General features: G+C 42.2%; 1 protein-coding gene and 1 long non-coding RNA gene across 4 annotated transcripts; one reads left to right on the plus strand and one right to left on the minus strand.

Moving 5' to 3' along the window:
- Positions 1-82: 82 nt before the first annotated feature.
- On the plus strand, positions 83-16,931 carry LOC129186722 (uncharacterized). 2 transcript variants are annotated; one of them, XR_008572284.1, is made up of 3 exons: positions 83-186; positions 4,841-5,010; positions 16,874-16,931. It is a non-coding gene; the product is annotated as an uncharacterized LOC129186722 (long non-coding RNA). The 2 variants fall into 2 exon arrangements; XR_008572283.1 differs by lacking the exon at positions 16,874-16,931 and adding an exon at positions 6,113-6,920.
- Positions 8,865-23,317, minus strand: gata2b (GATA binding protein 2b). 2 transcript variants are annotated; one of them, XM_054785251.1, is made up of 6 exons: positions 23,160-23,317; positions 22,634-23,062; positions 21,927-22,502; positions 20,869-21,014; positions 15,131-15,256; positions 8,869-11,314 (listed from the first exon to the last, which is right to left on the minus strand). In XM_054785251.1, exons 2-6 carry the CDS (start codon positions 22,857-22,859, stop codon positions 11,036-11,038), a joined length of 1,353 nt encoding a protein of 450 aa, XP_054641226.1. In that variant the 5' UTR covers positions 22,860-23,062; positions 23,160-23,317; the 3' UTR covers positions 8,869-11,035. The 2 variants fall into 2 exon arrangements, with proteins under 2 accessions (XP_054641227.1, XP_054641226.1); XM_054785252.1 differs by lacking the exon at positions 15,131-15,256 and having other exon boundaries at positions 8,865-11,314.
- Positions 23,318-23,984: the final 667 nt, after the last annotated feature.

Here is a 23,984-nt window from a genome sequence, read left to right on the forward strand (position 1 = left end):
ATATTGAGTCTGCTTCACTAGACCACGTGAACAACTCCTGTAGCCAATCACAAACGTTGATTGACTTGCGTCCACGCTTGGTTGCTTTGTAGCGGGAAAATGTCATTTCTAACAACAGAGAAAATACTTTGGAACGTCTAGGAGGCGGCGCAGTTCAATGGATATTTATAAACATGACATTGGAAGGTAAGACTAATTGTTATTCTATATGACTTTTGGCCCCTTGGCTGCTGGTTTCATTGTCGTTTGTTACAGGCTTTCAATGCACTTCTGGAAGAAATATGTGGCTGTTAGCTGTATGTAGAGCTAGCCTTGTTAAGCTAGCATGTTCAAGTTAGCCCTGTTAAGACAGCAGGTTCGAGTTAGCCCTGTTAAGCTAGCTAGTTTTGTTGTTGATGTGTGTTTGATCAGAGCACATATGTATATGTGTGTTTTGGACTTTTTCTTCTTTAAAACAACACAGAACTTGATGTAGCAAGTAAATACCTCGCCGCCTAAAGTGGTTGCTCCTTGGTAATACGGGTAGGTTGGACATAACCCTGCTAGTAAACAACACGGAGGAGGTAATAACGGCACGTATTTTCTCCCCCCAGATAAATGAATTATGATACATCTGTGTGGCAACAGTTACACAAGTCGAGGTGACTGAATGACTGAATAGCGTATACATTCAGATGATTAATAGTGCTGTTTAACGCTGCTTTTCTTTGCCTCCCATTCCGTAGCGTCCTTGGACCATGCCTAACTACGACACATTGAAGAAAAAAATAATCTGAGATTTTGAGAATAAAGTTGTAAATTTAAGAGTAAAAAAGTTGTAATATTACGAGAATAAAGTGGTAAATTTAGGAGAATAAAGTAGTAATATTACGCGTTAGGGGGAAAATAGAGCATAGCTCTTCAGGAAGGGAGGAAACTTTCCTCTTGCTTCAGGCAAGCTTTTATTTATAACGTGGCAGCAAAACAGCAGTTGAGCATTGAGCATTTAGATTAGCATGTCTAGCTAGCCCTTCTCGCTTCCGCCTTCCTTACCCCGCCCCCTCCACATGCCCAAGGCCACATATGCTAAGTACCGTCTTTTCATAGCTGTCTCAGGCAATGCCTGTAACATAAAGTTACCAGGTTTTTTTTTATAAATTTCCGACTTTATTCTCGAAATCTCAGAGACACTCGTAGAAAATGCTCATTTGAAGCACTTACATGTTCTATTCTGTAAAGTGAAAGCAACAAGTCATCAGCCGACAACAGCTCCTCTCAAATACGTCGATGCCTTACTTCAAATACTTACTTCTGGTCCTCTTTACACTTGGGTGGGGGTGTCACAAGATCTCTCCACGTGAAAACCTGACAAGATTTCTTGCTCAGAAAAAATAAACAGTCTCATGGGCACTGGGCCTGAGACAGTAACAAATAAATTAATTTTTCACACAATAATGGAAATGAAGTGGATGATCAATATATCGGCACATCTACGCGCGTCCACCTCCACACAGGCAGGAAGAGGGTTCACTCTGCGCATTCGCACGTTTGTTCCATAGTACAAGGGCATGAACGGAGTGAGCCCTTTTGTCGGGTGGGCGAGGCTGCTAGCGTACACACATTGCAGAAGAGTGTAACGTGGTAGAAATTAAATGAGTAGATTTTACATATTTTCTTAAAAGGGAGTGAGGTTTACTAACTAACTACAGTAACTTTACTACACTTGCGGATGCCAATGGGTGGTTGTGTCCACATGTGGCCCAGGGCAATGGTTCACCAAGGTGTACGCCTGGCACCATAACAAATTTTGCTGGATGATAATTGTCTCACAAATTATTGCTGATTGTAAACATTATTTTGAGACCATTTTTTTCATGAATGTAGTGATAATATATGGCATAATAATGCTGGTACACCGTATCAAAGTAACTTTCATTTCTCAAGAGTATTTAGCATTGTAACTGGAATGTCAAGAGCTATTAAATTAAATCAAACAAAAAAAAAAGACAGATTAACTCAATGAAAATAAAATGGACTCTCAGTCTCTTTTAGTGAGTTGTGTGTTTTGATAAAAAAAAAAAAAGGTCAACACTAGACATTTCCTGTTATTTTCTGATGGGAGGCGTAATGACACAGCTCCCCAGGACGATGGAAAATGAAACCGGTGTTGAAGTCGGTTCGCAGGCAACACTAGTTCCACCCGGGCACCGACTGAATCCAGCACCAACACCAAAGTTCGCTACAGTGGAAAAGGGGTGTCCGGTACATATCAGGGGTCAGTTCTAACTACATGCTTTAGCAAAGAGGTAAGTTTTGAGGTGACTTCTAAATAGGAAGAGGGTGTCTGCCCCCCGGATTGAGTGGGGGAGATGGTCCCACAACAGAGGAGCCTGATAATGAAATGCTCTGCCTCCCGTTCTACTTTGAAGAATTCTACGATTGGAAAGTAATTGTACATTCTGGGTGCGCAGTGTTTTCCTGGGTTGATGGGGTTCTAGGAGCTCTTTAAGATATACTGGTGTTTGACCCTGTAGTGCTTCATATGCAAGAAGGACCATTTTAAACTCAATTCAAAATTTGACAGGTAACCAGCGCAGGGTTTCCCCTAGGATTTTTTGAAGCTGTTGTGGTGGGCTGCATGGGAGGGCGTACTGCCGCCGCTATGTCGTGCCGCTGCTGCGTCTGCAATTTTTTTAAATGACAAATAGCCATTTTTTGAATGACTTATTTATTATTTATTTAATTATTTCTTTTCCAACAACTAGCCGAACCTGAACTGAGAGCATTGCAATACTGTTTAATTTAATGGCAAAGTTACCGAGAGCACTGCCAACATTTAAATGGCAAAGCGCATCTCCGCGCAGTGTGCTCATTTGTCATTAAATACAGGTGTCATGGTTGAATACAACACTTATAAAACTACTAAGGGGTGAAGCAAATATTCTACTCATCAGCTGGTGAGCTACTGCTAGCTTACATGCTACCTGTTGGAGACCCCTGTGATAGCGTCACTGTCTAAAGCTGAACACACTACAACAACTTGGACACGCATTAGTGTTTTGAAGACAACCCATCAGTATTATAATGCTAACAAGATTGTTAAGTGACACTTTAAAAAAGTAACTTGTGATGATAATGGATGATTGATGTATCTAATGAACGCAATACTTTAGCTCAGAGCTAGCTAGATGCTGCCAGCCAGGCATGTAAACAAAAATGCCAGAAAGTGGAATGATATTGAAACGTGAGCGATCACACACGCGGGCATAGATAGGCTTAGCATGTGACAAGCCATCGTTAATTGACTACACATTTTATGGGCTATTGTTCATTCTCCCGATAATAAGAAATAGTGTTATATGGGAACCATGACAGCTGAAATCTAAGTCTATCAGTGTGGAAAAGCTTATAAAAGCATTTCTAAAGCTTTGGGACTCCAGCCAACCACAGTATCCAGCCAACCATTATCCACAAATGGCCAAAACATTGAACAGTGGTGAACCTTGCCAGGAGTGGCCGGCCAACCAAAATGAGTGCAGCATCTACTCATCCGAGAGGTCACAAAAGACCCCACAACAACATCCAAAGGACTGCAGGCCTCACTTTCCTCAGTTAAGGTCAGTGTTCATGACTCATGACAAGACTGTGTGCAAAAACGGCCTGCATGGCAGACTTCCAAAACCAAAACCACTGTTGAACAAAAACAACAATAAGGCTCATCTCAATTTTGCCAGAAAACATCTTGATGATCCTTTGGAAAATACTCTGTAGTCTGACGAGACTAAAGTTGAACTTTTTGGAAGGTGTGTGTCCCATTACATCTGGTGTAAAAGCAACGACGCATTTCAGAACATCACACCAACAGTGAAATATGGTGGTGGTAGTGTGATGGTCTGCTTGGAAGACCTGCTGTGATCAATGGAAGCATGAATTCTGCTGAAGAAGAATGTTGGTGACCTCAAGCTGAAAGCAACTTGGGTTCTGCAGCAGGACAATGATCCAAAACACACCAGCAAGTCCACCTCTGAATGGCTGAAGACTTTGGAGTGGTCTAGTCCAAGTCCTGACCTGAATCCTGTTGAGATGCTGTGGCATGATCTTAAAAAGGAAAAGCCTCCAATGTGGCTGAATGACAACAATTGTGCAAAGATGAGTGGGCCAAAATTCCTCCACAAACGCTTGATTGCAGTTGTTGCTGCTCAGGGTGGGCCAACCACTTATTAGCTTTAGGGGGCAATCACTTTTTTACACTGGGCCATTTAGCTTTGGATGTTTTTTCTCGCTTAATAATAAAAAGTTTCATTTCAAAACTGTGTTCAGTTGTGTTGCTATTCACTAATGATTTAATGAAACATTTAAGTGTGACAAAAAAAATAAGAACTCGGGAAGGGGGCCAACACACACCACTGTATGTACTGCTATTCAAGCTGTCCACTGACTTTCATTTTTCTGGTGCTGTCCCTTGAGAAGCTATACTGTAATATGAATGGATACTGAAATGTGACAGTTGTACTCACTTTTGTTAGACACTGTAATCTGACTAAATTGTTGTGTAGGCTAAGTAGGTTTTTCCATGCTATTGTTTTCCCTACAAATGAATCTGTGCTCAAAATATTCTGTACTTCACGCCCAGAAATAAGACTTTGAAGTCAGGCATATTGCTGAATTGCTTGCATTATTCTCACATTGTCTCATTCAGCGTCAAATATGTGAGCCCATGTAGGTGTGTGTGAGCATGCATGCGAGCTGTTTAAAGGGGTCAAAGTGTTTAGGAAACACACATTGTGTGCAGGCTCCTTGACTTGTAGCGGCTGTGAATGCCTGCAGTGATTTGTGTCTGCACAAAACCTCTTTTCTGCAGGTGACAAAACATCCTCATTATAACACGGCCGTAAAAAGGACAATCCAGCAGGGTGTTGCGGTCGCAGCGACAATAGCCCCCTGAAAGGAAAGATGTGACGAAGCTGGTGTGCGCAGATGAAGGGGGAGGGGCTTCCAATGAGTCTTGTGCAGCAGCAGCAGAGGCTACAGGTGAGGAGGATCCATGTCTCTTTTCTTTTATCGCCACTCTTTCTCCTCTCAGCGCTCACGTCCATGTCTCCAGTTTCCCTTGGCCCAATTTCCAGCCCGCGCCCCACCTCAGTGTGTGAAAGTTGTCGACTTTGTGTCTCGTCTTTCTCACAAAGCTGCTTCTTTTTCCTTGTGTGAAGCAATAGGAGATGGCTTGTATGCCGTTTGTGATCAAATGTCATAAAACGGTAACCAGGATTTCACCATTCTGCACACAAACGGCCTGATCCGTGGAGTGAGAGTAACAAGGTGTCTGTCAGCAGTGGTGGAGGGGTTACGCTGACACGCTATATTAGAAAATTAAATGATAAAAGAAAAGTAATAAAAGGGAGAGGAAATGAAAAGCTGCTTGATGGCGCAGGGTGATAAAGTTGTGTGCTTGTCACAAAGGCAATCAGCTCAAATTAAAAAGGAGAATGTCACAAGCCAACAAGTCACATTTGCCTTGACACCTTTGCCTCGCTTGTCTTTTTACCCAAAAAAAACACCTTTTCAATTGCCTGTGTGTCCATTCAAAAAGCAAGGCAATTGTAAATCCAATTCATCCGTTCCAGACACCCAAAGATGTTAAAAACATTTTATAGACAATAATTCTAGTTTTACATGCAGAAAACAATGCAAAGCTATTCTAAATGATGAATGGATGGACTTATGGCAAGATCAAATTCAATAGTGTTTATTTCTTTGGCCCTATGGTGGCTTATTTAGCAGTCACACACTGTAAAAATGCACGGATAATGAGTCGGCAACACGTTGGGTGCTGTTCAGATATTCCAAAACATTCTCAGATTTTCCAAAATTCCAACACACTTAAGGAAAGTATACAGTAAGTATGCACTTCAGTAACTTAGCATGTACTTTAGACACCTTGCTCTACTGAGGATGCCCCCCAAGTACTCCACTGCTACCCCGTCGCCTTCACCTTCAGCTTCCATGGCGAGGCACTTGCCATCTTGGAAGTTTGTTTGGGCTCTTTTTCATGCTGGAAAACTGGCATGCGGCCAGTTTCTGCTTCACAATGTCACTTTTCATGTTGAAATGTATGTTTCCTGCTGCTCCACAGTGCCGGCAGCCCTCCTGCAGCCCCTCTGCAGCCCCGGACCCTGACGCTACCAACCCTATTGCTTGACTGTGCAAGACAATTGTCTAACAGTTTAGTCAGTAACAATATGTTGACTCATTTTCAGTGGATAGCAAATATATACCACTCAAGACGCGGTACACTGACTACTCTTCTATACTCTTCTATTTCTATAGTATTGTCCACTGTAAAAACACAACTATAATAAAAATGGTTGCTAGAATGGGAGGGAGGTACTGACTTGTGTGAGATACTGTATGGGCCAGCATATCCAAGATGTGTTGTTCCTACTTCCGTCTTTGCTGGCCTAGATACCCCACCTCTCAGATTTCCCGAAGGCTGAGCCTTGGGCTTTTTGTCAACGGTGTTATAAGATAGCTTGGGCCAGGACGCCCAGTCCCAGGGGCTGCAACATTGGCCCAGTGCAACTTTGTGCCTTCTTCCTCCCTGTGAGACCCTCCCTCCTCCTGTCAGTAGTGCAAGCGGCGGGAGAAAAGAGCCGATTGTTCAGAGACAAGAGAGATGAATTTGTCTGGCCCAGACAGGTGAAGAAAGGCAGTCTGAAAGGGACTTGTCAGTGGCTGAGGATCACGTGGCTGGAGAGTGTCCCACATTTGAGTGAGAATGCAGCGTGTCAACTTCTTCTACCTTTTGTGCACAGATGTGAATTCCTTCATTCTCACTTTTCTGAGGAGGTTTTATGTCAGCTGAAGGGTTTACGGGACTTTATACTTGCCAACACCATGGTTGGGTACACCTGCACAGTCTACTGGGATCCGACACAAGAACTGTACCAACAATCTGCCTTTCCAAAGATAACAAGGCTGAGTTGTGAGTTTCAGCTGGTGTATCGAATCCCATTGGATTGTGCAAGTGTGCAAATGTACCCTGAGACAGGTGGGTCCAGCACTGTCTATGAAGACCGATGCCGTGTCTCAGATCGAATACTTTCATCAGTATTGTCTACACAGTGTATTAAGTTCTTGAGTGTGTACTACTCTTCCAATTCGATTACTGTTGTTGTGTACGTACTGGAACTGATGATCACAGTATTTTGCCCAGGTATGTCTCGGTACCATATTGAAAGTTTTGTAACGAAAAATCAGATTAGCAATATAGTCGTCCCACGCTATATCGCGTTTCGAATATCGCTCCCTCAATATATTGCAGTTTTTCCAAAAATAATAAATGATGGCTGTTTGGTGGTTGACTATGGCCTATTATTATTCAAAAAATATTGAAAGACAAGTTATATGTAGTTTTGTGGTCACTAGGCATCAGTAATGTTATGAGACATGATGTTTAACGGTGCCAAACAGTGCATGTAACACGGCTATTTAAACAGTGCGTGTAACACATCTAGTTAAACGGTGCCGAACAATGCGTGGAACATGCACAGTTAAACAATGCCGAACAGTGCATGTAATATGGCTAGTTAAAATGGTGTTGAACAGTGCATGTAATATGACTAGTTAAACAGTGCTGACAGTGTGTAATACGGCTGCTTAAACGGTACCGATCAGTGCCTGTAACACAGGTAGTTAAACAGTGCCGAACAATGCGTGTAACACATTGCTAGTTAAACGGTGCCGAACAGTGCGTGTATAATGGCTAGTTTAACAGTAGCCACCGGAAAAGCCATCCATTGCCATCCTCATCCACCTTGTGGGAACTTAAACCACTAAAGTCGTCTCCCTCAGTGTCATAAGTTAAGTTGAGCAGCGGTATCCAGCGAGCTAAAAGTAAGAGGCTGTCAATCACTGTGCTGCAGATTTTTGGAGGTAGTCAGGTAGTGAGGTAGTGAGGTTTGACCAACGTACTACCACACCTCCACTAGTTGGCATCCGTTACACATGCACACTCTACTTGTTTGTTGGATTCTATTGTAACAGGTAAAATGGAAAAAGATTCAAACTTTTAAAAGTGTATAAGCTGTTACGTTTAACAGCTCCAGACAATTTTTCTTTAGTAGCCGAGGGGCAAAATGTCTCTCTTGATAGTAAAGGTTGCCGACCCCTGGCCTAGGTCATGGGGACCTGAAGATCTCCTGGACATCCTAATATGTGGGAACAATGGATTACTTGCTCCTCTTTCATCTCTGTTATATCGTCTTGGCTATATTTCTGCTAGTTCACTCCTCCAAAGTCACTGCTGGCTTTGTTTTAGCTTCCAGTTATTGAGTTAGCTAGAAAAACAAATGGCGTGAGCGGGGAGGATGTGTCTGCAATGGAGCTACGTTTGCTTGTGAGCTGATTTACAGTGGCCACCCACTTCCAAAGTCACCCTTTCAACTCTTTCTAAATCTTTATGGGAAGTACCTCCTTCCATTGCGGGCTCGCACTCACAGGGAGGATGTGACATTTTTAAAGTGTCTGTAACTAATTCCTAGGGCAATGTAGGCGGGCCCAGAAGAAAGATGGAGTAAGTGCTTCCAGGGTCAAATGTCAGGGACACACTGAGAAGGGACCGCATGCTGCACTTAGATTGACCCGTGTTATGTCGAGGCATTACAGCTCTGGTTCAGTAAAACTTGGATTTTTATGTCAGGGGTGTTCAAAGTGCGGGCCGGGGCACATGGATGACCTGCAGCTCCTTTTTTTTTAATTTAAATTTTTATTTTTTTTTAATAGACTGCGGCACATTCTCAATATACAATTGAACAAGAAAACTGAAAAAAACGACAGCAAAAACTGGCAAAAAGAGCAAAAAAGCGTAACGTAACAAGAAAAAGTTAATACTAAGAAGACTATTTTGAACAACACAGGCTCAACACACACACACACACACACACACACACACACACACACACAGTCTCCAGTGCTACTTTGTGCAACTGCAAATGTTATGTATATTTTTAATGTATAACTATTAGGGCTGTCAAAAATAGCCGTTAATGGCAGTAACTAATTTATTTAGTTAATTACGTAAAAAAAAAAATTTGCGTTTGCTGTTATTAGTGGTAGCATAGTGGGGTAACACAGAGTGTTACTCTCTTTTATAACTTTATTCTGACCCGAACACGTCAACAGCAGTGTAATTCCAACACCATATGTATGTCTCCAACTCACAAACATGTCTCTAGTCCTCCCTCATTGTCACGAGACAACCGTGAGACACATTCACGGACATTCCGAAAATCACAACATCTAACTCTTACTGCGGAAGTACAATTTGATGCATTTAAGTATGCTCGGAAATCCCAGAAAATACATCTACACTCTTTGTCTTTTAAAGCAACTCTTCAAGGCTCATGGTTAAAGTGTTTATCAAATGTTATGCTACGATTAAAGAGGCTAGTGACTAATGACTTTTCAGACTTTTAGCAGGAGTTAAATTTTCAGTTCATTTGGAGCTGTGAATACATACAAATATAATTGTGTCTTGTCACATATCTTTTTGTTCATATATATTTTTGTTAATAAAATACAGTAAAAATGGGCATATTTCACACATTCACAGTGGTGTGAAAAAGTGTTTGCCTCCATCCTGATTTCTTTTTTTTTTTTGTTTCAGATCATCAAATTTGAATATTAGTCAATGACAACATAACCGAACACCAAATACAGTTTTTAAATGATTTTTTTTATTATTAAGGGATGAAAAAAAATCCAAACCTACATGGCACTGTGTGGAAAAAGTGATTGCCACCCCCGTTAAAACATAACTGAGATGAATTGAGGTCTTTCAGTGTTGAAAAGGTTATAAAACCATTTCTAAAGCTTTGGGACTCCAGCAAACCACGGTGAGAGCCATTATCCACAAATGACCAAAAAGTGGAACAGTGATGAACCTTACCAGGAGTGGCCGGCCAACCAAAATGACCCCAAGAGCGCAGGGATGACTCATCCAAGAGGTCACAAAAGACCCCACAACAACATCCAAAGAAGTGCAGGCCTAACTTGCCTCAGTCATTTTATCTACAATGAAGCATGCTGAAAAACGCATAGTCCGGTTGATGTAAAATACTGTCACGTTTGCCCAGACGTTGAGAGAATGACGATGAGGTGCTCCATCAAAATCACTTTATTGAAACCAAAAACCACGCCAAAACAGCCATAGCCGTATATCCGCAGTCGTCTCCCGCCCCCTTTTTCTCATCCAATAAGCAGTCAGGACACATTGACGGCCCTGGTGACGATCGGAAAGTAGACATTTCAAGCTGGAATGAACCGTCACGAACATGGTTATTTTCAACAACTCCATCCAGACGGTGGTCTTGTTCGGCCCGCAACCTCTTGAAGTCGGCTTTAGGTTTTGGCCCCCTGTGTTATTGAGTTTGACACCCCTGCCATAGAAAATCACACTTTCATGTACGATGATTTCCTGCAGTGTGAGTGCGGGGCAGAAGGAGCGGACGTGATCGTGTGAACGTGATCTCTTTATTTCGTATGAGTATAAATGATGAGCAGGTCAGAAGAAAGCGGTTTTAGCTCAAAAATACTGTATTGTCCTAAGTGGGACAACAGTATTTGTATTATGATCAAGGTGATAAAGCAGTGGAAAATAAATTATCTGAATAACAATAATTACAATTAACAGTCTCAAATTAGAAATCATAAAGCTGTTTTTTTTTTTCTTTTTACATTTTTGTGAGGGGAAAAAAAAATCCAGCATATTTTCATTGGATGGTGAGGGGGATTGAGTTTGTCCCCTTCTATACAATATTCACAGGTAGGAAAAACGTGCCAGCGCAAAATAAACCACAATGCAGTCATGCTGTCAGGTCTGTTGGACTAAAACCTTCAGGTGCAACGATATCATTGTGTGTGTTTAGTGCCCACAGGTCCAGGTCAACCAGTCTTTTTCCATTAAGAATTAGGTACCTATAGACTGGCCTTGTTTGGTCCATACCATTTGCATAATCAATCAGAAAAATCCACAAATGTCTTTACTTAGTGATGTTGTCTAGCCCATGGCCGTCACCATGTTGGAGTGGTGCGGGTGGCCAAAGGACGGGTGTATTGGGGTGGGAGTGGGCAGCATATGTCCGGCATGGCTGAAAGGCGGCAAGTGGCCCATGGACATGTGTCCTGCCAGGGAGCTGAAGGTAGAGTTCTTGTCATGAAGACTTTTGGTATATTCCTCATAGCTGTCACTGGCCCGCTTCATTTTTTTGGTCTTGCTGGACATTTTCCTGTTTCTCGTTTGTATTCCCTCTTTTTTCATGGTCAGGGGTCGGTTCACCTGTGAGGGGAAAGGGAGGTTCTGTTACTTAGGGCGTTAGTGACCATATCAAAAATACAAGTTTTTTGCTGCACATGCCATTATGTTGCTATTAGAGCTGCCACTAATCATTGTTTTCTTAGCCCCTGCCCACACTGGAACGTTAGTTTGAAAAAAATTCACATCCACACTGTGCCGGTTGACTAAATAGTTGCATCCAGATGGGAAGGGATCACTGGGTGAAAAGGATGTAACGCAAAAGTCACACCCACGTGTGGTGCTGTAAACACACATGCAGATGGAACCACGAGACACATCAAACTGTAGAAGAAAGAACACATGCGCATACACTGGTGTGAAAAAGTGTTTGCCCCCTTCCTGTTTTTTTATTTTTTTTTGCACATTTTAAGATTTTTGCACATCTTAAATGTTTTAGATCATCAAACAAATGTAAATATTAGTCAAGGACAACACAACTGAACACAAAATGCAGTTTTTAAATTAAACTTTTTATTATTAAGGGAGAAAAACATCCAAAGCTGGTCCTGTGTGAAAAAGTGATTCCCCCCTAAAGCTAATAACTGGTTGGGCCCCCCTTAGCAGCAACAACTGCAATCAAGCGTTTGTGATAACTTGCAATGAGTCCCTTCCAGCGCTGGGGAGGAATTTTGCACAATTGTTGTCATTCAGCCACATTGGAGGCTTTTCCTTGTTAAGGTCATGCCACAGCATCTCAATAGGATTCAGGTCAGGACTCTGACTTTGACGAGGCCACTCGAAAAAAAATGCATTTTGTGTTCAGTTTTGTCATTCAAGATTCAAGAGTTTTATTGTCATATGCACAGTAAAACAGGTGGCTCTGCTATGCAATGAAATTCTTGTTCTGTTCATTCTCCCAAAAAAGAAAGAAAGAAAACACAAGAAAATTAATAAGAACATAAGAAACATTAATACCAATAAATTAAGCAACAACAACAGAAGAGACATTAATACAGATAAATAATACAAATAAATAAATAAAGTGCTATGAGTGTGTGTGTGTGTTGCGTGCGGCGTGTGTGAGTGCTTCGTTGAGAAGCCTGATGGCCTGTGGGTAAAAGCTGTTTGCCAGCCTTGTGGTCCTGGACTTCAAACTCCTGAAGCGTCTGCCTGACGGTAGGAGTGTGAATAATGAGTGTTGTGGATGTGTGCTGTCCTTGATGAGGTTGTGTGTTCTGCGTAGGACTCTAGTTTTATAAATGTCTTGCAGTGAGGGGAGGGCTGCCCCAACAATGTTCTGTGAGGTCTTGATCACCCGCTGGAGTGCCTTCCTATCACGTGTTGTACAGTTACCGTACCAAACAGTGATGGAGGCGGTAAGGACACTTTCCATAGTGCATCTGTAGAAGCAACTGAGGATTGTGGTGGACATGCCAAATTTCCTCAGTCTACTCAGGAAGTACAGTCTCCTTTGGGACTTCTTGATTTGAAATATTGACTAATACAAGACTTTAAGCTTGTTTGATGATCTCAAACATTTAAGTAGAACAACCATGCAAAAAAAAAAAAGAAATCGGGAAGTGGGTCAAACACTTTTTCACCCCACTAAGTCCTTCTTTTTCTGGTTTCTAAGGCTCATGTAGACATGACGAAGTACAATTACATCTACGAGTCATTTTGGAGAATACCATAACCAAATATCAGGAGAATGTCGACTGGGGTGAGTCATGTCAGTGCAAATATTCAGATATGAATCGGTTTGTCGTCACAGCTCATTTAAGATCACTTGACGGCGACGGGTCGGGGACGTCATCGTTTAGGTGCGGTTCGGCTGTCTACACGTAAACGACAAGCCAGCGTTTTCAGATTTTCCCACTCTGTAAGCAGTTTTCAAAAATACCGTTTCAGGGCACCGAGAACGCAATTTCCGTGTGGATGAAAGACTAAAACCATACAGTACTTTTCCATGGATAGCCCCTTGGTCGATTCACCTGAAGCTTGTTCTCTGGATTACTCGAGTAATGGGTTAGGCCCTAGACGTACCAAATTAACATGAACCCAACACAAACAATTAGTGGTTTGGTCCTCAGCATATCAGAAAACAAGCAAAAATGTCAATCACTATTTTCATTACCCAAATCTAATGAGTGCTTGCCTAAGATACAAAGATAATAGGTCTGCTATCATTGATGACTAAGGAAATTCAAAAATATTCACATTTGAAAAGTTGAAATTAGAGGGTATTCACATTTTTTTAATAAAAAAAAAACATTCATTGAATGCCAAAGTAGTATAATTTGGCCTGTAGTCTCATTGCTTTGTGGTATTTAAACCGGTTTTGGTTTCGTAGGGATGTAACCGTAACCTGTCCACGTCATAAAATCACATATTGTGGCACGCAAGAGTCCGTGAGGACCAGGCAGCTCTTTATTTGACAGGAGCCAATCATGAGCTATGGAAAAAAACTCACAACAAGCTTGTAAACCACCGGAAATTGCAGGAGGTCATTATTCAATATAGCAGTCTGAGTCACGGTGTCATTTTACAAAGAATTCTAAACCCATCACATAGCAACTTAACTATACAAGTACCAGTTACCAGTACAAGTGTAAAATAAAAAAACAACTATTTTACTTATTTTAGTTTCCCCACAATGCATTTAAAAATTGGATAGATGGATGGATGGCTGCCGAGGTGGCGAGAGGGAGCCAGAGGGGCCCTTTGCAGCTCCCTGGCAGGCACCAATGAAATACTTTGCTTGGATGAAATGCATTATGGGAAAACATTAAAATAGGCGTTTTTTTATGTTAAACTTATATCGGGACTTGTATATTTCCTTTTGGGTGTTAAGTTGCTGTGTGATGATTTTAGCATTCGTTGTAAGATGGCACTGTGATTCAGACTGTTATATTGAGTAATGACCTCCATTGATTTCCGATGTGTTCACTGATAGCTTGTGATTGGCTCCTGCCAAAGAAAGATCTACCGTTTCCTCACTGAATCGCGAGCGGCACAGTTTTAAGTATATTAAAGATGTTGGTTGTGAGTGTTCTTTCTCACATCGGTTTTATGCAATCTACCGACCTGTAATTGTTGTTGTATACTTATCACTGACAAACCGAATAAACACGTATGACTTTCAGTCTGTTTGTGTTCATTTGTGAATACAAAAGTGACGTTTTGGTGTTAAAATACGGCGCCGCCGCTGTTTGATACGTTTCTACACACCGAGCTGCGTCAGTCATATCACATATTCTTCAAGAATATTCTCACATTAACAAGGTAGGTTTTACTGTATCCATACACTGAAAAAATCGGACTTATTTCAGCCTCTGTAACTTTAATTTTGTCTTCTTTTTGACGTTTAGGAACCCAAACATGGTATCTTTTTCATCATACCGGTACCTATTCCTACTTCTGAACATGTGAAATACATAGTTACCAACGTCATTATGTATTTAGCACAAAGAGTAAATGACACGACTCCATTGTGTTATACTGGCTTGTATTGTCCCTTAGTGCTACTTTTAAGAAATATCACCTCACTCTTCCCTTGATAAAATGCATCCTGAGTAGCTGTCTTAACGCTGTTCATATGGATCCTGGCCCTGTGGTTTCACTCAATAACAGTCGCACCATTGTGGCCCTCAGGGGGATAACCATGGAAACAATAAAGCACAAAGGCAGAGAGCAGCCTCCAGTGCAAGTGGTGTGCGCGCGGGTCAAACGACTCTCACTCTCCTCTCTCCTGCCTCTTTGGCCTCAACAATCAGTGAAACCTTCCCCGCTCCACTCCCAGACTACTGGACCCTGTCGGCTTTGTGCGGGCCCAACCTGGCGATCAGCACTGAGACTTACATTATGCAGTTTGTAATAGAGGCCGCAGGCGTTGCACACCGGGTCTCCATTAGCGTTGCGTCGCCAGAGCGTTGTGGTGGTCGTCTGACAGTTAGCACAACAGGTGCCTGCTCGTCTGGCTGCCGACTGCAAAGAGACATCAGTCCATTAGAGCTCATGCATGCAAAGAACACTTCCACACTTTCCTGTCATGCAGTGCTTCTCAATTAGTGGGGCAGGTACTAGAGTGCGGTTTGGTTCGCATTCATACTTAGCAAATAATGCCCACTTAAGCATATGCTGGAATACACCGCGCATGTCCATCCATCCATCTTCTACCGCTTATACGAGGTCGGGTCGCGGGGGCAGCAGCCTAAGCAGGCAAGCCCAGACTTCCCTCTCCCCGGCCACTTTGTCTAGCCACTCTGCCACTGCGTGCGAGCGCTCCGCACCATGACACAGCAGTCTGGGCACAATGAGGGGGAACTACCGCTGTAGCTACGGAGCCCGCTATCCAATGTGAAACTAACTACACCGTGGACATGTCTGCACAATGGTGTTGCCTTTTCTTCTTCTTGTGGATGGCGGGAGTCAAGCGGCAACTAGCTTTGAGGCGCTTTACAGCACCTACCGTGTTGGAGTGTGGCCCAGAGTTACGAATGTCATACGGCAACAGGATCGGCCTGATCTTGTGGCGGAAGCCAATATTATCCGATCTTCAAAATACAGCAGATCGGCAGCCGATCCCGATCCTGAAGATGGGATCGGGACATCCCTATTGTCATATGACATAGCATTGTACAGGTATTTCCCTGTGCTTCAGGATTCTTCTTCCTTATAGCTGCTTGTACTGTTTCTTCAAATTGCTAATTTTACTGCCTAAATCCCCAAAGTGGAGTACGCGTACCCCCAGGGGTACACCAGTTGTTTTGGGGGTGCCAAACACTCACAATTACGAGTACGACTGAACGCCTCACGGCGCAGGGAGAAGGGAGCAGAAAGGAGACAGAGCATGAAGTTGTCTATTGCTTTGTGTGCTTCATATGAACAAATAAGTAAGCTTGATGATTATTGCCTGCATTAAGCACATTTCATCTTGAAGATTTCATTTATATGGCTGTGAAAGGTGAAAACCTGTCACTGTGAGTGGGCATTCCCACTAAAATGAGGCTTTATCGTTGGTTGTATGTTTTTTTTTTTTTTACTCCGGATACTGCTCTATTGTGACTGTTAAACATTCTCCTTCAATGTGGTATTAAATAAATATACAGACCGAAGCCACCGTGAGCGGACAAAAAAAGTGATGCACAAATTCAAGCCATTAAAAGGAAAGAATGCCAACATCAGACTGGAATAAAAGACATGTAGGATGGTTACTCATCTATTTATGTGAAACTTGATCAAAATGTCACCAAGCAAAATACACATTTTGACATTTTTGAAGTACTATAAAATGAATTAACCAATCATTTGTTCCACATACTGATATGCTGAAGGTTTTTAGCGTTGTCTGTGCGTGCAAGTGTATTTTTTCTGAAGATCATATTTTTCCTCTCTTCATGAGAAGAACTGGATGACATATTTTGGTAGCAGGTTATTGTTTCCTTTATGCAACTTGATCAAAGGAACCGCACTAGCACAGCAAAGGAACTCCTTTTTAAATGGACCAAAAATGTGTGAACATGTCCAAACATTGCTCCTGTGACATTTGAAATGCATGATCACCACCACCTAGCATGATATCATTTCTATGTTTGCTTGCAGGACTGTGCAGCAGCCACCTAATGGATGTCTCTGACACTTTGTGAAGAACTGAGGCAAGGACAAATGAAAAATTGTAAAAGAAAATTGTACAATTTTGCTGTGTATCTGTATCTGTTACCCTTCCTTTCCATAGCATGAAGGTATGAATCTTAATGACAACATTCAGGCAGACACAGGAAGTAAGTATCTGCTCTATGAAAGTGTACACCAGCCCTGAAAACCCTTCAGACCGGCCCACATGTTCAGTTCAAGACTTGGGACAGACCATAGAGACCATAGCGTGCTCCTGTCACTTACAGAAGATCTTTGACGAGCAAATTTGCACCGATTTCCTTGACAACAGCAGAGGGTTCTTGTCGCAGAGAAACTTTGACTCGCTTTTTTGCTTTAAGTCCTTAAAAACAACAGAGCACTCCTGTCAAATAGAGGATCTTTGACAAGCATATTTACACTGGATTCATTAAAACAGCAAAAGATTCCTGTCATCTTTTACAAGCATTTTTGCAGTAGGTCCTTTAAAAACTATGACGGAATATTAGGGCCGCCTTGGAGAAAAAAATTTTTTGAGATTTTGAGAATTAAGTCGTAAATTTACAAGAATAAAGTCATAAATTTACGAGAATAAAGTTGTAATATTAGGAGAATAAAGGTGTGATGGTGTCATACGTGTCAGAGGGAAAATAGAGCATAGCTCTTCAGGAAGGAAGGAAATTTTCCTCTTGCTTCAGGCAAGCTTTTATTTATAACGTGGCAGCAAAACAGCAGTTGAGAATTTAGATTAGCATGTCTAGCTAACCCTTCTCACTTCCTTCCTTACCACGCCCCCTCCACATGCCCAAGGCCAAAGGTCACATAAGTCCCTCCTTTTCATAGCTGTCACTCTCATAATATTACGAGTTTTTTCTTGTATATTTAGGACTTTAATTCTCGTAAATGTACGACTTTGTTTTCAAAGTCTCATATTATTTTAATACTCCGTCGTAACAGGCTTGCCTGAGACAGCTATGAAAACGGGGGACTTATGTGACGTTTGGCCTTGGGAAAAGGTAGTATTGCGAATTTTTGTCTCGTAAATGTATGACTTTTTTTCTCGAAACTCAGATTTTTTTTTCAATGTGGTTCTAACACTTATAGAGGATCTTTTACAAGCATATTTGCACCAGATTCCTTAAAACAGCTAAGGATTCCTGTCATGTAGAAGATCTTTTGCTAGCATTTTTGCAGTTGGTCCTTAAAAACAACAGAGCACTCCTGCCATATAGAGCAGGGGCGTCAAACCCGTTTTCCCCCATGGGCTCCATTGCTGTTATGGTTACCCTCAGAAACCACATACACGTATAATCACCTGATATTATTGCACATTTGATCATGATCTTTTTAGTTTTGTACTGTTTTACCAACAAACTTACGTTGAAAGAAGTCAAATTATTGTTGTTTGTTTATTGTAATAAGTAAAAATATATATACATACAGTCCTCTGTGTGGGTGACGCGACGTAGCGTAAGCGATTCCTCAAGGCAGAAAAAAACTTTACTTTTTGTAATGGAGGTATTATGCAGGACCGCATAAAACGATATAGCGGGCCAAATCTGGCCCCCAGGCCATGAGTTTGACACCGGTGATTAGGGGTGCAACGATTCCTCGAATAATTCGAGTACCTTGATTACAAAAAATAATAATCGAGCTTTTTATTTCTACGTTTAGGATTTATAAATGCACAGCCATCAACATCATGTAATATGTCATTTAGTCTTAGTAAATTTCTCTTCTTTCCCAGTAAATAGTTACAGTCTGGGGTGCATAGATTTATCTACAAAAGCACCATCATGCAGTCCATCACACCCAAGAAAATACACTTTGTTCCTATGCACAATGCCAATTTAAGAAATAAAATGCTTGATTATCTAAAAACTTCAACCAATTCGTATTTGTAATTACACTTTAACCAAGCAAAAATGTTTTTTTCCCCGATTACTCAATTTTAATCGAAAATATATTCAGTAGAATACTCGATTACTAAAATATTGGACAGCTGCAGCCCCACCTGTGATATAAAGCATCTTTTGCTAGACAGCAGAGGAAAATGATCAATCCAAAATGACCATGAGTTGAGACTTTACCTTACTTTAGCACATTTTAGGTCAAATAGTTCTGCACTTGTGCAGAGCTTTCATGCTTTTGTTTTTTTGTTTTTTTTTCCTAAACTACTAAAAAAAAAACACATTAATTTTAAAGACGGATATATGCATGCCATGTGTAAGCCAAGTACACGTAAAAAGCAGAAGACAACAGCCCCCATAGTGTTTCCACAACTTTACTAATCCCCTTTCTCTACTTGTTTTTTTTTTTTTTTTTTTTTACTTTGCACCAGCTTTGACCACTCAAAAAATGAGGTCTGAGTCTTTTTAAGAGGTCGCGGGAGGAAACAGACGCTGGGCCCGCCGCTTTATCTGGACCGGTCAGATATCCGGATAGGAAACAACTGAAAGGCTGCTGCCACCGAACACAAGAGTCCCTGCCGAGCCATACGGAAAGCGGGTGTGATATATGGCCCTATACGCTGTTATTACTGAAACGTGTTGAAGTTAAACGCTCATACATTTTGCATCAATCGCAGGCTTGTTTTCTTAGGGCTCCCTCTAGATTTAGGCAGAATATACTTAAGATACAAACCGTACATTGCAAGGGAATAACAACTATTATTCATACTCACTTTATTGTTATTTTATAGTGATTTCACTGCTGCTGCAAGGCACTTTTAGTTTATTATAACATCAAACTTGCTGTAATAGTACACTGGATTGTTGCTGCCTGTATTAGTCGTATTATATGATGGCTGCAGCATCGTATTACTAGACATCACTTATTTCAAGCTTTTATTGCCGGCATTTATCTGTTTTTATGTTTGTTTGTGTTCAAAATAACTTGAAAAGTTCTGAGCAGATTTAGATTACATTTTCAGGAATTGTTGAAAATAGGATAAGGAAGAACTGATTAAATTCTGGGGTGATCTGGATCACCGTCTGGATCCAGGAATTTTTTTTTAAAGGATTCTTTAACATTTCAAGATAGGACCATTTTCTGCAATTTGTGTATATAACTCCACAAAAAAATGGTCAGAGCACTTGGGGGGAAAAAATACAGAACAAGTTTCCAACAGGTTGTACAAAATATCAAAGACTGATCCAGATCATGGGATCATTCCAAATATTAGGATCCAGAATATAAAAAAATTGGGGTCCTCTGGAATTTTAATCATAGGAATCATGCAACAAACACCATGATATAAAGTACAGCCAAGACACTGTGAAATCTGCATCTGTTGTATCTTCAAAAGCTATGGAACTAGATCACCAAGAAAACCACCGTTACGGAAAAAAATGCCATTTTTGTAAATGACTACTAAACTAATATTGATATTACTGTATGACTCCACTTGCTAATGCTGTGTTTTCATAGTCAAGGAACCAAAATATGGAGATAAAATAAATGTAGGACTAATATTTATGCTGTAAAGCACAATATGGGGGGGGGAACTATGGCGCTTGGCAGAGGTCTGCGCTCTCAGAGTGCTTTTCTAGTTTTTAATTGTGTTGCATGTACGCCACATCACCTCTGCGTGGTAGCAAGTACATTAAAGCCATCTTCTCAGAAAGCCACAGATGACCTTTTGAAAGTGGCGTTCTGCTTGTCGCATCAAATCCTCCATGCAGCGGCAGCATTTATCAAAGGCATCATTTCGAGGGACGCTATCAGTGGTAGTTATCAGGGGCAGCAGCAATAATGATAGCAGAAACAAGCACCATGGTCCCGCTCGGCTGACATCTCGAGCTGGAGGGGCAAGAGGTGAGCCTGAGACACAATTCCTGGAAACTCTTTGGGAAAATATAACTTTCCTGGAATTGTGTTCTGCCTCCACCCTCTCAACTGTGCAGTCTTTATATTTACTACCCCCACAAACACACACACACACACACACACTGCAGTGGACTCACCAGTCTGCGTTTAGGTTTGATGAGTGGTCGGTTCTGGCCGTTCATCTTGTGGTACAGCCCGCAAGCGTTGCACAGGTAGTGTCCGGTGCTGTCACGTCTCCACAGAGGCGTGGATGTGGCGCCGCAGTTCACACACTCTCTGCCCTCTGGAAGCAAGAACACACATTCATGTCACATTGCTGGGAAATGGCGTTATTATTCTACAGTACGTTTTACCAACAGGCCACAAATGCACCTTCAGTCACATTTACAAAAACAGAATACGGAACAATGTGACAATATAATTCATCTATACACTGTGCGTGCGTGTGTGTGTATGTTTTTTTTTTGTTAAAAAAAAAAATGAAGTGATTAAAGAAAGCAGCTTAAATTCTATGTAATATATTTATCTGGTGAAACACTCAAGTACCCTCTGAAATAACTACCAACAACAAAATATGATAATCTTATGCAAGATAGACAACTTTAAGCTAAATATTTGAGCTTTTTGGGCAGTATGCGTGTACCTGATCTTGCATGCGTGCATGCATGCATGCATGCATGCAGTTCAGCTGCTGCCAACTCCGAGCTAATTACAGAGACACGCTTAACAAAAGGATTATTGTCACTGTGCAGCCTCATGGTTTTTTTGTCATCGGGAAAGACTATTATTGCTGTTTTCTAGTCTTGACTCAATTTCATAAATCACACATGAAATTTACTGCCAAATCCTGGCAGCATTTAGAGTCCAAAATAAATTAATCTGTTTAATTATGACTATCTCAAATTGACTTTAGCCTGTTATGAATAGAATTTTTAAATGGCATCGTTTAATAAACTAACGTTTACGGTCTTTATCCTAATTAGGTTAACAAACATACAAAACATTCACTGGGGAAAGTGTCTGTTAAATGGTAGTATGAATATATTCTTCATTAATTATGAAGATGGCAAGTCACGGCTGTAAGAAATGACTTTCAATTCATTTATAGTGCGTGCATATTTGAAATATACATGTATATTTGAAACTGAAATGTATAATATACATGTACGGGGTGTATGATTTGGCGTGGACTCACCGGTGCAGGACCGAGTCTTGCCTTTGCTCTTGGGGATGAAGCTGGCAGGCAGGCTGCCCGGGTGGAACAGACTGCCGCCGTACTCGTGGGCCGAAGGCAGCGAGTAGGTGGGATACGTCGGTATGGGGTGGTGGGTGGACGCGCTGTGAGCTCCCATGGAGGCCAGGCTGCTTCTCATCGGGCTCGAACCCTCCATCTTCATCCCCTCGGACAGCGAAACGTGATATTTAATAGATTCCTTCTCGTCCGTGCTCGGCGAGGCCGCCGCGGGGTCTGGTGAGACATCCTTCGGCGGCGTCGGGGGGAAGGTGTACAGGTGCGGGCTCGAATGGGACGGCGGCGTGAGGGAAGGCGCGGAGGCCGCGTTTGAGGTGCCGCTGCACGGGTAGACTGCCGACAGGCCTCCGGGGGAAGCGGAGCCCGGGTGGTGGAGACTGGGCTTGCTGAAGGGGCTCACGGCCCACGCGTTGTGGTGGTGGTGGTGGGCTGACAGAGCCGCTTTGCCGCCCTCCAGCCATGAGATGCCCGGGCTGTGGATGAGATGAGGCCGGCACACTTGAGTGCCCGTCAGGCGAGCTGTGGAGGGAACAACAGGCCCTTTAAAAAGTTTTGATGCTATAGGCTCGATTAAAGTAAATGACTACATTCCATGTAATTAATGTCATTATGCTCTATATGTTCATAAAAGTGTCATTATTTTTCCCTACCGTGAGCCTGGCTGTACGACACTCTGGCCCTGGCAGGGTTGTGGTAGTACGGGTTTCCTTGAGAGTCCAGGTGGTTAAAGAAGACGTCCACCTCGTCCGGGGGCAGCAGCTGTGCCGAGGGCTCCATGTAGTTGTGGCCTAGGCTGTGATGGTGCGAGTCCGGGTGCTGTCCGTTTAGCATGGCGTGGGGGTGCATCCAGCGGGGCTGATCAGCCGCTACATCCATCTCTGTCTTGTTATGCTAGTCGATTTATTTTGTTTTTTTTACGAAGGGGGGGCAGATATATCCAAACAGAGAAAACACGCGAGATGATGGAGAAGTTTTCTCTCTTTTCTTTTTTTCTTACACCTTTCTCGTTCTAGAGATGTTGACCATGGTCGTTTGTCGTCCAAACTAAATTCTCTTGCACATGAAATCCTCTTGGAAACCTGCAGGAAACAAACGCAAATGTTCAAGTTAGGGAAATAAAAGCGGTGCATGACATGAGAGTCACACAACTTGCGCGGTGAAATGTGACGTACTTACTTGGACTAAACTTATTTTTTTTTATCCTCTGCCGTCCTCCAGGTTGCCTCTATATATCCGTGTGCTGTTCTGCCGGTTCCGTGCGGATGTTTGTCAAGAGAAGACTCGGTCCTCTGGGACTTGAAGCAACACGTAACTGTGGCGGGCTGACAGCGAGCGGCCACGATTGTCAAAGCTGTGGGCGGAGTCACCACTTTCCCCTCAGCCAATGAGAGGCTCTGCTACACTGCTGGGGGCGGGGCATTCGGACACAACGCTAAAGGTATTTTTTCAAGATATAATCTTCATTTAAATGCACTTTGGCCTGATGTGATGTGCGTCTTAGTGGGCGTGTATTTATGATACATTTAAAATCCAACTCATTAAAATAAAGAAAAATATGTCTAGCAAACAGATTAGTTTTCGTGTGTGTGTGTGTGTGTGTGTGTGTGTGTGTTGGTCCTCCTCCCTGCTTTGGTGTGATTGACAGGCAATAATTGGAGTGGGAGCGCGTGCAGCCTCTGGACTTCCACTGCCGCCTGCTTGACGCCGTTTGGTGACGTCATAGCATCAGAGGGAGGGGGGGAAACGATTCAGGACTTGAACTTTTTTTTTCTTAGCCTTTAAGTGGTAACGCAATAGGAATAGAGAGAATTTGCCCAGCAGATGAACTCTAGAAGGACACTGCAAGTTCCATTCATTTACTCTGCAATTGTTATGCGCTACATCCAGTACCGTATCACTTTGATTTTATTAGATTAGATCAGATTCGATTAACCAGTGGCAGCATTCCCATCAAAGCAACACTGGAGTGAACTCATCAAGAGGAAGTGACACCCACTAATC

The sequence above is a fragment of the Dunckerocampus dactyliophorus genome, chromosome 8, assembly GCF_027744805.1.
Source record: "Dunckerocampus dactyliophorus isolate RoL2022-P2 chromosome 8, RoL_Ddac_1.1, whole genome shotgun sequence".
NCBI lineage: Eukaryota > Metazoa > Chordata > Actinopteri > Syngnathiformes > Syngnathidae > Dunckerocampus > Dunckerocampus dactyliophorus.

Bases quoted from the DNA above. Each gene is read 5' to 3' on its own strand.
- gata2b (XM_054785251.1), bottom strand. From the start codon at position 22,859: ATGGATGTAGCGGCTGATCAGCCCCGCTGGATGCACCCCCACGCCATG. The intron at 15,257-20,868 runs GTGAGTCCACTG...GTCTCTTTGCAG, and splicing joins TCAAACCTAAACGCAGACTG to TCGGCAGCCAGACGAGCAGG. The intron at 11,315-15,130 runs GTAAGTCTCAGT...TTCCCCTCACAG, and splicing joins TCTATTACAAACTGCATAAT to GTGAACCGACCCCTGACCAT.